Source organism: Trematomus bernacchii, unplaced genomic scaffold (genome assembly GCF_902827165.1).
Source record: "Trematomus bernacchii unplaced genomic scaffold, fTreBer1.1, whole genome shotgun sequence".
Lineage (NCBI taxonomy): Eukaryota > Metazoa > Chordata > Actinopteri > Perciformes > Nototheniidae > Trematomus > Trematomus bernacchii.
The window spans coordinates 1098423-1113341 of NW_022987786.1; the positions used below are offsets into that span (position 1 = coordinate 1098423).

Consider the following 14919-nt stretch of genomic DNA (forward strand, 5'->3'; position numbering starts at 1 on the left):
CACTGATTGGTCCATTTGGGCCAATCCGGTCATTTGTTGTTGATCCTGGTGTTCACACGTCACAGAACCCAGGAAGTAAACTATGGAACATGAGAAATCCCCAACGAGGCGTTCTGGGGCAGCAGAGACAGGTCTGCTCTGTGTTAGAGTTTTACTCTCTACAGGGTGCACTTTGAGGGTTTGAGACTCTGCAGACCGTTCACATGCAGAAGCTTCAGAACACAAGGGGACGGGTAAGAACCAGAAGAGCATGACATGGGACCTTTAAAGTTACAACCGGCCCTTTGAGTGCAACCATAATGCTGATGTGGCCCGAGAGGAAATTGAGTTTGACCCCCCTGTTGTAGATACAGTGTGATCTGTACGTTGTGATGCACATGATGATTAACTGAGGCAGAGCATTGTTGACATTTCACATATTATTCTTAAGAAAGGTCCGGTTGGTCAAAAAGAGAATTCATCATTTTCAGAATGTACTTTTTTTTGCACTAAAACAAATGAGTTGTTGCACTTGAGATCCAATGTGGCCCCTGAACTAAAACGAGACCCCTGATGAACATGCACTAACACCTATAGACCACCACAGAAGAAGAAAAGGGCCTCTTTAAGTTGCTGATATGAGTGTCTCTGCTCTTCATCATCAGCTTCTCCTTTGAACTCTGTGTGTGTGTGTGTGTGTGTGTGTGTGTGTGTGTGTGTGTGTGTGTGTGTGTGTGTGTGTGTGTGTGTGTGTGTGTGTGTGTGTGTGTGTGTGTGTGTGTGTGTGTGTGTGTGTGTGTGGTGTGTGTGTGTGTGTGTGTGTGTGTGTGTGTGTGTGTGTGTGTGTGTGTGTGTGTGTGTGTGTGTGTGTGTGTGTGTGTGTGTGTGTGTGTGTGTGTGTGTGTGTGTGTGTGTGTGTGTGTGTGTGTGTGTGTGTGTGTGTGTGTGTGTGTGTGTGTGTGTGTGTGTGTGTGTGTGTGTGTGTGTGTGTGTGTGTGTGTGTGTGTGTGTGTGTGTGTGTGTGTGTGGCACCTGATGACTCTCAGGATGGATTTAAAAAGTGTTTCGTGTCCTGAGTGATGAACTCTCCTCTTCCTCCTCCTCCTCCTCCTCAGGCCTGCTGGCGTCTCCTCACTCGGCTCCAGGAAACCTCGACAGCAAGAACAGCGAGAGAGAGAGTCGCCTCAACGGAGGAAACAGCCGGGAGAACAGCACCGACTTCAGCAGGGTGACACTCCTCTTCTTCCTCCTCCTCCTCCTCCTCCTCTTACTCTTATTCTTCTTTAGAAATCCATTAACCTGTTAAGCCCGAGAGACCCCGGTACCGGGCCACTGCCGCAACATCTTGCAGGAAACAGTGTCTGAGGGCATGTTCATTTAATAAACTATGAATGTTTTATATCCATGTAACGGGAAGAAACTCATCTAACTGATCTTTTTTATTTTTTTTTTCAAAAGAAAACCCACAATGCTAACACTGAGCCTCTGAATTAGCAACGAGCGAAAAATGCTAACACCTTACTGCACCGAAAATCACTCACAAAACCTTATTATTTATCTCTTCTCTACATCCATGACATTGTTTCACATCGTGAGGTGACACAGAATCGAAGGACACCGACATTATCACTGAAATATACGTATTTGCGACGTTACAAGCAAAAACGGACATCAAAACAGGTGACGCTAGGTAGCCAAAAATGCTAACATTTTTACCTTGGCTCTGTAGTCTCTCCAAAGTGGTCTTCAATGGCATTAAAACGATAAAAACGCTGCTGAAGTTAATCCATAGGTTAATCCAATGTGTCTGTGTCCCTTTGAAATTATTTCTGATAATCCATAAGCATTAAAACTGCTTTTCCGTTTCCAGATGTCAAAGCTAGAGATAGGTCCACTCTGATGCAAAATTACATGCGCGAAGCCCCCACCTCTTCTCTTCACAATGAGTGTGTGTGGGGGAATCCCCGTTCGATTCTATTGGCTCTAACGGTCAGAAAGAGGTGTCAACCATCAAAATTGACCAATGGGTTCCAGAGATATGGAACATCCACCCAAATGACCCCAGAAGTGGTTTCTTTTTGCTAAATCTCTCTAAAAAGGTCAAATGTCACTTGTTTTGCATCAATCTTGATACAGGGTACTTATTATATGTTCTACTTTGGATTCCTAAAGCTTTTAGTCTACTAACCCATCATCCAAGGGTAGTTTTCACTATAAGTAAAAAATAATCTTTGGACGGACACTATAATTTACAGTTTTTTACTATGTAAAATCTGAATTTTCTTTAAAATAAAAAACATCTATATTGATTCTGACTTTTCTACATCCAACTCACAGGTTTATCATTACTTTGAGAAAAAAGATTATTAATTTAACCCTTTTAGAAGGGAAGATATGGTCATTTGTTCTGGGAATGTCATTTTCGAGCCTGAGACCTGAAAAACAGGCTCAGTGCTCAACAGGTTAAATAAATAAGGAGTAAGGTTGAAATTATTACCAAGTGTGTTGTGTAAAGATGCAGAAATAAACCAAGTAAGAAGGATTTACAAATGATGAATAAAAAATAAATAACAAAACAAATGTGTACAATAAAGACACCAAATATTAAAATATACAGAATATAAGATTATGACAAACTACCTTTAAAACCTCCTACAGTTAGTACACAGATTGCAGGTTTACAGCTGCAGTATGTGCAGAGATGTGAAAGCTGCACGGTGAAGAAGTCGCTGATGAAGGACCGGGATTATGTTTGTATATTAAAGTATGATTTAAACAAATGGTGCATTAAGCAGCCAATCAGAAGGACTCTCAGCAGGACTGTGTGTGTGTGCTGCCAGGAAGCCAGCCGTAAGTCCACCAAGTGTGTGTGTGTGTGTGTGTGTGTGTGTGTGTGTGTGTGTGTGTGTGTGTGTGTGTGTGTGTGTGTGTGTGTGTGTGTGTGTGTGTGTGTGTGTGTGTGTGTGTGTGTGTGTGTGTGTGTGTGTGTGTGTGTGTGGTGTGGTGTGTGTGTGTGTGTGTGTGTGGTGTGTGTGTGTGTGTGTGTGTGTGTGTGTGTGTGTGTGTGTGTGTGTGTGTGTGTGTGTGTGTGTGTGTGTGTGTGTGTGTGTGTGTGTGTGTGTGTGTGTGTGTGTGTGTGTGTGTGTGTGTGTGTGTGTGTGTGTGTGTGTGTGTGTGTGTGTGTGTGTGTGTTAACATATGTTTTGTGGTGAAGAATCAAACTCCAATCTGTGGATGATTTTAATCAAATGTTGAACCAAGATGTCCTTATTATTGTCCATTATCACATGGCTTAGTTGAATACTCGATTCTGATTGGTCAATTCAGAACACGTGACATGTTGTTAATCCAGTAGCACAGACCGTTGTTAAGGACGCTCACATCTGCACAAAGGAGTCCGGTCGATTGAACTGTATAAAGTTTGCTTTTCAAACCGTTTGCTTGTCTTTAGTTTTCCGTTGTCTCCCGCCTGAGAGCAACATGGAGGATTTTAATATTCATTTGAATATATTTGGAGAGCACAGGAAGAGTGGTTAGTGGCTGATGAGTCCCCAGCGAAGAAAAGAAAAAGACAAGGGACAAGAAAGCAGCGGAGAAGTAACGGGCAGAAACCCTCCTTTTTACTCAACGGTCCAGACATAGACATCAAACAGCGACACATATTCAGTGTGCAGTTCCTTTGGCATTAGGGCAGGGATATCTAGATACTTCCCAAGGTCTGACATCATGCATCGTGCTACTTTTAAAGCAAGCAACGATGTTTTCAAATCTGTAATCAAAAAGCTATCGAAGCACTTCCTGCCGTTGCTACGTAGTTCAAACGGTAACAACGAACCATTTTTCTTAGCGGATGCATGTCATTTTAAATCAATAAAAACATTTCAATTAATATTGGGACTAGTCATATTGTTACTTTGTTGAGAATGTGGCCGTGTAATAAGCGGGATAATGTGCAGCGACTTGGTCGTTATGAAGAACACCCGGCAGGCGGCTTCGCGTCGGGCTCCTGATCTGCCTGTCGGGTGTTCTTCATAACGACCAAGTCGCTGCACATCATCCCATAACACACACCAGAGGAACATCTCCATTTATTACACAGCTTAGTTGAATACTCGATTCTCGATTTGGAGGTTGTTCATTCTCAAAAAAACCACACCACTGTTAACCATTACATCGCCGTGGCTGAGGAAGATCAAGCGAGAAGGAGTTTAACAGCGACGTGTGTTTCAGGTGGACATGAACTTCATGAAGAAGATCCCCCCCGGTGCAGAGGCCTCCAACGTGCTGGTGGGGGAGGTGGACTTCCTGCAGAGACCCATCATCGCCTTCATCCGGCTCGCCCCCGCCATGCTGCTCAGCGGCCTCACGGAGGTGCCGGTGCCCACCAGGTCAGATATACACACACACACACACACACACACACACTCTAATTCATGGTTGTCTGAACTAAGGCATTTTGAATTGGCCCTCAGCAAATTCTAAAAGTATAATGGAATACGGCCCACAGCTGAAACTTGAGCTTGTCTTGTGTTGTACTTATTAAATATATGTCGATAAGAAAAAAGCCCAATTACTTATTTACATAACAAGCTTGAAATATACCCTTCATATTTCCTCTAATGATAATCAATCTGGGGCTCCAGTGGATGAGCTGCCAACAAATTAAATGAAACCCTCTGGAGAGCTGTGAGCTGTTTATTTTTCTTAAAGCACATTCAAGTATCAAGAATAATTTACCTACTTTTGATTGATTTTGCTAACGTATAACTGAACTTATGAGGCAGTATAACTCACCTCTAGTGAGTGGCCCAGCCCTTTGAATGTCTTTCTGCATGTGGCCCTCGGTGAAAAAGGTTTGGACACCCCTGCTTTAATTTATTATAAAAAGGTGAGTGCAATGGCGCATTTCCACTACAGCGCGGTTTAAGCGTGCCGTGCCGTGCCCGGCCCGTTTTTGGTTGCGTTTCCACCAGGCTAGCGCGTACCTTTTCACAGTTTTCTGGCTCTCCAAAATCGAGGTTCTTACCGGGTCAACTACCGGGCTGAATATGCTAAACTAGTGACGTGAGTGGCTACAACAAAATGAACATATTTGACCGTGATTTAATTGTAATACAGGTTTCTAAATGATGCCGAAGTAACAACATACTGATACCGGTTAGTAAAAACCATGAATTAATGCTTTGTCAAGTCTGCAGACAGACGGCAGGGGAAAAACCTTTTAAAATGCTTGTTTTCTGAATGGAGATTGGCTAAGCTAACGCAGTATATGCTCCGACCGTCCACACTCACAACAACGGCCTACAGACATAAATAAAGCAGCGACTGTATTCTCCATGACACAGGCAGTCTGTGGTTTGTACTTGTTTAACTTTTGTCTAGTTTCTGAACATATATGAGGAGCTGTGAGCTCTGAGTGCTAACAGCTAACGGCTGATGTTGGTTTTGTGGTTCGCATTGAAGATGACGTCACGGCTCCGCCTACACTGCGTTACTATAGTTACTGCCCCAGCTACTAAACTGTAATGGAAACGCAGCATAAAGTGAGCCTGGCCTACCAAGGCCTAACTATACTGTACTAAGCCGTACGAGGCCCTGCAGTGGAAATGCGCCACAAGTGGACGTTAATGCTGAATCTCGTTCACAAGAAAAGACCCAAAGTATAAGGTCCCCATCCTCGGATTTGGTTTGTGCAGACGGAATACAAATCAACATAATGTCAATATCTCTTAGATCCACAGGTTAAAGAGTCACTTTAATAACTTCCGTTAGACTCACATGAAGAGGCGTCGTTCAGAGTAGAGTAAACCAGCTGGAGCTCGACGCTGCCCCCTACAGGACGGTCCGAGTCCTGCAGGCGGTGATTCTCCACTTTGGATAAAACACAAGAAAACTAAAATATGTATATCTTTCCTTTATGGAGTGGTGCAGTGATGTGTTATTTCTGTGTTGGACCCTGAAGGCAGCATCTCCCTGGTCCAAAGGGATTTCTCCATGTGCTTTGGATTATGTCAGAAAATAAACTCTGTGTCAAACAAACGTTTAGTTCAGCGGGATAATCTCCACATATTAATTAACACCACTTCAGGATTTCTGAAGTAAAAAGCTTAAAAATTCATGTCAGGGTTTAAGACTTGTTTCCGCACCACTCTATCCACATTAATGCTGATTATTTATCAACAATCTCATTCTGTAAATACTTTCTGAAAGCAATGAACTCTGCAATATCGTAGCATTTTAATATCGAGATTTTAGTTCAGAACTGTTGAGATATTTGATTTTCTCCATAATCAAACAGCTATGCTTTGCTCAAGTGACTTCTTGTCCCCGCAGGTTCCTCTTCCTGCTGCTCGGCCCGTTTGGAAAAGGTCCGCAGTACCACGAGATCGGGCGCTCCATCGCCACGCTGATGACAGACGAGGTGAGATGTTTTATAGTATCATTTTATACTTTAAATACTAATATAAAGCACCTGTAACCCGTCTGAATATACAGCAATTTCCTGTCACACCTTCCTACTTCGGCATTGCGTTTCTCGGTAAAAGTATTTTCCCGGCTCGTGGAAAGTGGAAGGTAACATATAACCAGTTGAAATTGGTAAATTGGAAGTTATTTAATGAATGCACACAATAAAGTTGGCAACAAACCACAATCAAAACAAAAGGTCACAAAGGCACCGGTATAAATAAGTAAACAAAAGGAACTTAGGGAGACTCTTTAAATAAGACAAACAACTTGCTAACCGCTGCTAACGGGCTATCACAGAATGTACTGAGCGAGTACCGAGAGACGTCTGCCACAGATGCAGACCTCTCTCGACTAACTGAGGTGCACACAGTCTTGTATCTGTCCCCGGAAGGTGTGTGCGGGGATTGGAGAGTCGGGCCCGGCGTGCTCCAATCCAGATCTTCGGTCACGCCTACCGGGGGAGGGACAGGAAGCCGGCATCCAATGGCGTCAGGGCAACGGCACAGCTCATATACATATAACACACAGCTGCAAACACTTAGAGACAGGCTAATGGGCAGAGAGGAGGCGGCGGCCGTAACAATCATCAAATGGCTTTTGGATAAGTAAAACATTATTAAAGGGAATTAAAACAAGTCAAATCAGGAAAGATAGACTCTGATAGAAGTACATTTGAGATCACTGAATCAGCCTGAGTCTCCTTTAGATCCAGGACAAAGGGTAGTAAAGTGCTCAGTTACAACATAAAGCAAACCAATATATACAAATTCAAACAAAGTAAAGAAACAGAAATATAGTAAAAAAAAAAAAGCTTCCCTTAAGCCCCTCCTCCTGACATTAAGCCCCGCCCCCGATCTCCTGCTCTCGGCTCAGTATGGATAGAATGGATTTTCATTTAAGACTTCTGAAAACAGACGGAAATAAATGCACACGCAATCAAATATAACAAAGAAGAATACAGGGTCATTAAATTAAAACAATCTAAGAACATTTGAACAAAGCTTAGCCTTAAATTGTCTAGGAAGTTTAAATAAGGGGTTGTTCTTAATCTCGATAATGCAAGGACAAAAAGTAGATCCTATATCTGTACGAAAAAGGTTCCACCTGAGTGGGTGCAATGTAAATGACATGCTTTATATATTAATTATATATAATGTCACTTTATTTTCTAACACTTTAAATTCACGCCTAGCTCCTAAATGTTCTCAGACAGAAGGGTTGACCATTTTCAGGCGATCATCATATTGATCTTAGGTTTGAAATCACCATGTTTGCAAGTTTCGCCCGTCTGGCCAACATTTCCTTTTTTCTACATGTCTACATGTTTATTCAGGTAATGCACGTTTTTACAGTATAATGTACTGCAAACAGATCATTCCATTGCTGTCACAGCTCACATGGAATTGAGTCAAATTAGATCAACGGATAAAATGTACATCAATCACTCAATGCATCTTGTTAAAAATAATACACTCATTACAATATTATAAACAAATAAAAGCACTTGACAACCCTGTAAAGCAAAACACCTTCTCTGATTGGCTTCTTATTTTTCTTTAAAACCACCAACATCATTTGGCAGATAACACTTGAACAAACGGCACAAAGCTTTTCTCTCGCTTCACAGTTGGCAAAAATCTTAAAGGTCCCATGTCATGCTCTTCTGGTTCTTACCCGTCCCCTTGTGTTCTGAAGCTTCTGCATGTGAACGGTCTGCAGAGTCCAAACCCTCAAAGTGCACCCTGTAGAGAGTAAAACTCTAACACAGAGCAGACCTGTCTATGCTGCCCCAGAACGCCTCGTTGGACATTTCTCATGTTCCATTGTTTCCTTTCTGGGTTCAGTGACGTGTGAACACCAGGATCAACAACAAATGACCGGATTGGCCCAAATGGACCAATCCTTGGAGCCCCTCACACACCAGGGTCCCTTGGCTAACTAACAGGGAGTCCCATTGACTTGCATAGAGCTCCCTGGTTGGTAATAGACGAGTTGGGATGGTGGAGAAATGCTCTCTGCAGACCCATTCTCACAGCGTTAGAAACCTCTTACTCAATATCAAGACACACTTATTGTTTTTACTTCGTGTGTGTGTGTGTGTGTGTGTGTGTGTGTGTGTGTGTGTGTGTGTGTGTGTGTGTGTGTGTGTGTGTGTGTGTGTGTGTGTGTGTGTGTGTGTGTGTGTGTGTGTGTGTGTGTGTGTGTGGTGTGTGTGTGTGTGTGTGTGTGTGTGTGTGTGTGTGTGTGTGTGTGTGTGTGTGTGGTGTGTGTGTGTGTGTGTGTGTGTGTGTGTGTGTGTGTGTGTGTGTGTGTGTGTGTGTGTGTGTGTGTGTGTGTGTGTGTGTGTGTGTGTGTGTGTGTGTGTGTGTGTGTGTGTGTGTGTGTGTGTGTGTGTGTGTGTGTGTGTGTGTGTGTGTGTGTGTGTGTGTATTGGGCGTTGGGCAGTCAGCTGCCGCTTAAACCAGGCTCTCCTCGATCCTCCAATATTTCAATGGCCCCTAATGTAAATTCTAGCTGAGACCCCCCCCCCTTCTGTGTCTTTCCAGATGAAGTGTTTGTTTTTCTGTTGAAACAGACTCAGATCTTTGAGCTACATCAGTGGTGCAGGTTATCTGGCCTTCCAGCTGGAAATAGATTCTGTTAAATGCTATAGCTTTTTATTAAATAACACAACTTTGGTTTAAACTTGTATGAGCTGTTTTGTTTTGTTTTATGTATGTGTTGTGTGTGTGAGGACCCCGGGAAGAATAGCCAATGATCATGCTAGTGCTAATGGGGATCTCGTCCCCGTCTTGATCTTCAATCTCAGGATCCATGTATTTGTGATCCTCTCCAGAATGGAAGTAGTCATCACATACAGAGCATCAACTAGTTCCTGAACAGTGTCCTTCACATGCTGATATCCAAGAGAGGGAGTTACACAGTCACAAGATGGAGGAATAGAAAGCAGTATTCAATGTTTACTTCAGATTAGCTCCACGTCAGAAATGAGCATGCTTGTCATATGTCTCTCTCCATAGAGGCTGAATCATCATGTTAATCACATAGCTATCATATGCCTCAAACAGTCCTGATGCTCTTCTAGGTAATCATACATCCTGTCATGTTCACAGCTACAGTTGGGATACCTTTGTTAGCATGTTACTCTCATGTTGGAAGAGGACGCTCAGTGTTTTCCCAACAGGATCCTAATAAAGAATAAGAATAATCAAGTGTGTGATTTCCACCACATGCAGGATGTAGCACCCGTTCACGTCTCTCTGTGTCTCTGCTAGATCTTCCACGACGTTGCCTACAAGGCGAAGGACCGGACGGACCTGCTGTCGGGGATCGATGAGTTCCTGGATCAGGTGACCGTTCTCCCGCCGGGGGAATGGGACCCCAGCATCCGCATCGAACCCCCGAAGAGCGTCCCCTCCCAGGTGAGACCGGTGTCTTCCCATTTCACCCCTTCCCAATTCGCCCCATTGCCACTTTGCCCCTTTCCCATTTCACCCCTTTTTTACATTAGGCCACATAAGAAATTATACTTGTCTGCTTGGTCGTGGGTCTTAGGGTTAGGATTAGAGTTTATAGATCTAATGATGCATCCCATGAAGCATTGCATGAAGTCTGTTGACGAATCAGAGGCTGTTGTTGGGGCTGCATGGGACAGGGGGCTGCATGGGACAGGGGGCTGCATGGGACAGGGGGCTGCATGGGACAGGGGGCTGCATGGGAAGGGGGCTGCATGGGACAGAGGGCTGCATGGGAAGGGGGCTGCATGGGACAGGGGGCTGCATGGGACAGGGGGCTGCATGGGACAGGGGGCTGCATGGGACAGGGGGCTGCATGGGACAGGGGGCTGCATGGGACAGGGGGCTGCATGGGACAGGGGGCTGCATGGGAAGGGGCAAAATGGGAATAAACCGGTGAGACCGCATTCAATTCAAACTCATCTCTAAACCCCACCATGTTCTGAACAGAGAATATTCATTGGTACCATTGGTGTCGAATCGGAGATACAGGGTCCCACAAAGTCAGACTGAAGCTCTCCCGTGTGCACCGGTCAATCCTCACGTTAAATACAGAGTTCAATCCCAGATCTAATGTATGTTAGAGGGTCTTGAACATGTCTCTCTTCAGTGATCGTAATGTTATCTCAAATATCCGTTTCCCTTGAACTGTGTTTTAATATCTGTCCTTGTTTGATGTTGCAAATGGAGCTGCTGTGATGCAAGTACAATCAGACTTGATCTGACATTCATTACTCGAACAAGTAAGGCCTTAATTGATATTAACATTTCTTAAGTTATCAAAAATCATGGGTAGTTCTTTAACGGATAAAGACATAGAGGGAAGAAACTTTTTCCCGGTGGGATATTTGCCAAAGCTGGAAACTAATTATGGCATTTATTTGCTCTTATATACCGTGATGGTTCCAAGTACGATCAAATACAGCTCTATAAATAAACCCTGTCCATGCCATCATTACATTTTTTACATGACATGTCACTTGTTAGACGCTTTTATCCAAAGCGACTTACATACTCAATACTGTGGTCAATCCCCACAGGAGCACTTTGGGGTGAAGTGTCTCAGGGACACAATGACATGCTGACTGCAGTGGGGTTTGAACCGGTGTCCCCCTGATCCCAACACCAATGCACTAGCCCACTGCGCCACAGCCGCCCTGTGTCTCCCATCAGTGTCTAATTTACTGCCAATCACGGGAGTGTAGAAATCTTCCATGGATACCTGCAATTCCTGAAGGCATGACTACGGAAGGCCTGTCACTCATGATTCCAAGCCCCTCTCCGCTAAGCCCCGCCCTCCGCGCAACATCACGGCCAAAAGTCTAAAAGCGAGAAAAATATGAATCTGAAAGCATAAAATCTGCATATGAAAAAAAGCATGACTCTAAGTATCAACATATAACTAGAAGTGAAATGTGAACAAATATGATTTAATCAAAGAAATTGCTAAACGGATTTTTTTTTTTTAATGTTTAACCTGAAAAAATGTTTCAAATACTTGTTTTTAGTTTGAATTCATCATTGCATTTTCCAAACTTTTGGCACAGATTTAGCTCCATATAAAATAAAACATCAGACCAGAACATTAGAATACTCTCAGTGATGCATCAAATGGTTTCTTCTTGTAAATGACAGAAAGCTGAGCATATTCAATATCAACTTGAAATCTCTCCCTGCAGGAGAAGAGGAAATTGCCGTCGGCGCAGAATGGCTCCGCCCACAGCTGTGACATCATCAAGGAGTCGGAGCATCAGGCGGGGCCAGAGCTGCAGAGGACGGGCCGGTGTGCAACTAATACCTTTTAACATGTCGATAGCCTCTGTACTCTTCACTATTTCCAGAGATACATGGGATAAAGCCAACACGGCCTCCTTCACTATTTTCTGTTATGGGAAAGTTCCAAATATTAAAGGTGGGGTAGGTAAGTTTGAGAAACCAGCTTGAGATCGCTAGAATTTGAAAATACACAGCCGGAAAAAATCTGCCACTTCCTCACAGAGCCCCTCCTCCAACACACACGAACGCGCACATGACCAATGAGGGCACGAGATAAGTTTGTGCCCCGATGGAAGGCTGACAGGCAGGTAGGCCATCCAGTCATTTTAGCCGGGCCGGCTCAGATGATTGGTCGTGCTTTTTACAGTACTACAGCTTCCACAGATGATATTTTTTATGGATTTTTTGTCAAAGCACTTCAGATATTCATTGCTATCGGGATGTTAAGAGCATTCCATGGAATATAACAACAAGTGTATCTCGAGCCGGTTTCTCAAACTTACCTACCCTACCTTTAAGCAACATTTTTTATTTTGCAGTAAAATATTTGTATACAACCATCTGTTTCATATACTAGACATGTTAAGGTCTCCTATCATGCAAAATGCACTTTTTGATGTCTTTTATACATCTATGTGTCCCCGGTGTGTCCCCGGTGTGTCCCCCGTGTGTCCCCCGTGTGTCCCCCGTGTGTCCCCCGTGTGTCGGGGAACTCTCAAAGTGTCAGAAAATAAAACCCTCTCTCTTTTCCTCCGTACCCACATCTCTAAAAACGGGGGAACAACGGAGCTGATCCAGATTTGCGTCTGATATGACGTAATATCTGAAATGTGGGCGGGCTTTAAACCCACGGGCCAATCAGAAACGTTGCTGTCAGAAACAATGAGACGTGTTCTGGAAGTAATATGGTCTGTGTTTACATTAGCATGCTAACACTCAGAGCTAACCTGTACTGGAGAGAGCATGTGTGAAGAAGCAGGAAATCAAAAGGAAGTCACCTTGTGGTAAACCTGAGAGAGAGAAAGAGTTTGAGCTCCATACTGTTTCAGAGAGAATCCTTCATGTGGTTTGGAACATGATATGGAGTTTAGTCACGGCAGCATTTAGCTGAGTTTCTGCTGGGAGAGTTCTGAGCAGGCATTAGCTCCCCCTCCTCTTTTTTATATTTTTATAACAATGAAAAAACATGGTAGTGGTTTGTTCTACCTCGAGTAGGGGTACCTCAACTTTTAGGGTCCTTAGTTCCTCTGCTATTAGCCTTTTTACACTTCAGTTATCCCACAGTAACAGAGGTTTTTTTTAAAGCCTTCCTCTCCTCGTCTGCAGGGTCTTCGGGGGTTTGGTGAACGACGTCCGCAGGAAGATCCCGTTCCTGTGGAGCGACGTGCGGGACGCCGTCAGCCTGCAGTGCGTCGCCTCCGTCCTCTTCCTCTACTGCGCCTGCATGTCGCCCGTCATCGCCTTCGGGGGGCTGCTGGGGGAGGCCACCAAGGGGGACATCGTAAGAACATGTGTCCCCTCTTCTTCATGTCTCTTCTTCATCAACATGTGTCCCCTCTTCTTCATGTCTCTTCTACATCAACATGTGTCCCCTCTTCTTCATGTCTCTTCTTCATCAACATGTGTCCCCTCTTCTTCATGTCTCTTCTACATCAACATGTGTCCCCTCTTCTTCATGTCTCTTCTACATCAACATGTGTCCCCTCTTCTTCATGTCTCTTCTACATCAACATGTGTCCCCTCTTCTTCATGTCTCTTCTACATCAACATGTGTCCCCTCTTCTTCATGTCTCTTCTTCATCAACATGTGTCCCCTCTTCTTCATGTCTCTTCTTCATCAACATGTGTCCCCTCTTCTTCATGTCTCTTCTTCATCAACATGTGTCCCCTCTTCTTCATGTCTCTTCTTCATCAACATGTGTCCCCTCTTCTTCATGTCTCTTCTACATCAACATGTGTCCCCTCTTCTTCATGTCTCTTCTACATCAACATGTGTCCCCTCTTCTTCATGTCTCTTCTACATCAACATGTGTCCCCTCTTCTTCATGTCTCTTCTACATCAACATGTGTCCCCTCTTCTTCATGTCTCTTCTTCATCAACATGTGTCCCCTCTTCTTCATGTCTCTTCTTCATCAACATGTGTCCCCTCTTCTTCATGTCTCTTCTTCATCAACATGTGTCCCCTCTTCTTCATGTCTCTTCTTCATCAACATGTGTCCCCTCTTCTTCATGTCTCTTCTACATCAACATGTGTCCCCTCTTCTTCATGTCTCTTCTTCATCAACATGTGTCCCCTCTTCTTCATGTCTCTTCTTCATCAACATGTGTCCCCTCTGTGGAAAGAGACTCTGAAAGTTTCAGGAACAAAGATTCTCTCTCTTTTTGATCCATTTTTATAAAAACCTGTCTGAAAATGAGCTGATCAGATTTTGGCCACTTTATGATGTCATAACGTTTGTTGGCTTGGTAACCATTAGCCAATCAGCAACCAAGGTAGGTTCATTTATATCTGAAAGGCTCTTTATAGCAGTTTAATACTATATTTTAAATAACGCTCAAGGTACTGTGATGTTACTCGGAGCGCTCAGTCTTAAAACGGAAACCATTTTTTGAAGCCAAACTAAATAAATAACATTAATAATCGTAAACGTTCGATGTGTAGTCCACTCGCCTAGAGAAATCGAAGGGCAACCCGAGTAAAAACTGTAACTAACAGATATCACCGTGAAACTCTCCCACTTCATTACTGACATTAACACAGTTCTTTTTTATATTACAAGTTTTCTGACATGTCATGTTTACATATGCAAATGAGGCGTTATGTCATGCTAACTGTTGGTGAATTTAGGAGAAATCTGCAGACACAAACTGACACAGTTGGTGAGATAAACTCCTGGATGTGGATTGAGTTGTTTCCTTTCCACTCGTGTGAAAGAAGACATGTTATGGAGGATGAAGTGTTTTAATGGAGCAGTCCAACATTAGTCTCTCTCTCTGTCTCTGGTAGAGTGCCATAGAGTCTCTGTTCGGCGCCTCGATGACCGGCGTGGCGTACTCTCTGTTCGCCGGGCAGCCGCTCACCATCCTGGGCAGCACCGGCCCAGTTCTGGTCTTTGAGAAGATCCTCTTCACTTTCTGCAGGTGAGGAGGGAACACCTGTACATACACCTGCACATAGAT

The 14919-nt window shown here is 43.8% G+C and overlaps 1 protein-coding gene across 2 annotated transcripts in view; it reads left to right on the forward strand.

The window, feature by feature from the left end:
• The window catches only part of LOC117497540 (sodium bicarbonate cotransporter 3-like), a 68913-nt gene that overhangs the window by 27232 nt on the left and 26762 nt on the right, over nucleotides 1–14919 (forward strand). For both annotated transcript variants that reach the window (XM_034149507.1, XM_034149506.1), the window contains exons 7-13: nucleotides 1095–1207; nucleotides 4210–4367; nucleotides 6313–6400; nucleotides 9723–9869; nucleotides 11642–11745; nucleotides 13065–13239; nucleotides 14747–14880. In XM_034149507.1, coding sequence (XP_034005398.1) covers nucleotides 1095–1207; nucleotides 4210–4367; nucleotides 6313–6400; nucleotides 9723–9869; nucleotides 11642–11745; nucleotides 13065–13239; nucleotides 14747–14880 — 919 coding nt within the window. The remainder of the gene's footprint in view (nucleotides 1–1094; nucleotides 1208–4209; nucleotides 4368–6312; nucleotides 6401–9722; nucleotides 9870–11641; nucleotides 11746–13064; nucleotides 13240–14746; nucleotides 14881–14919) is intronic.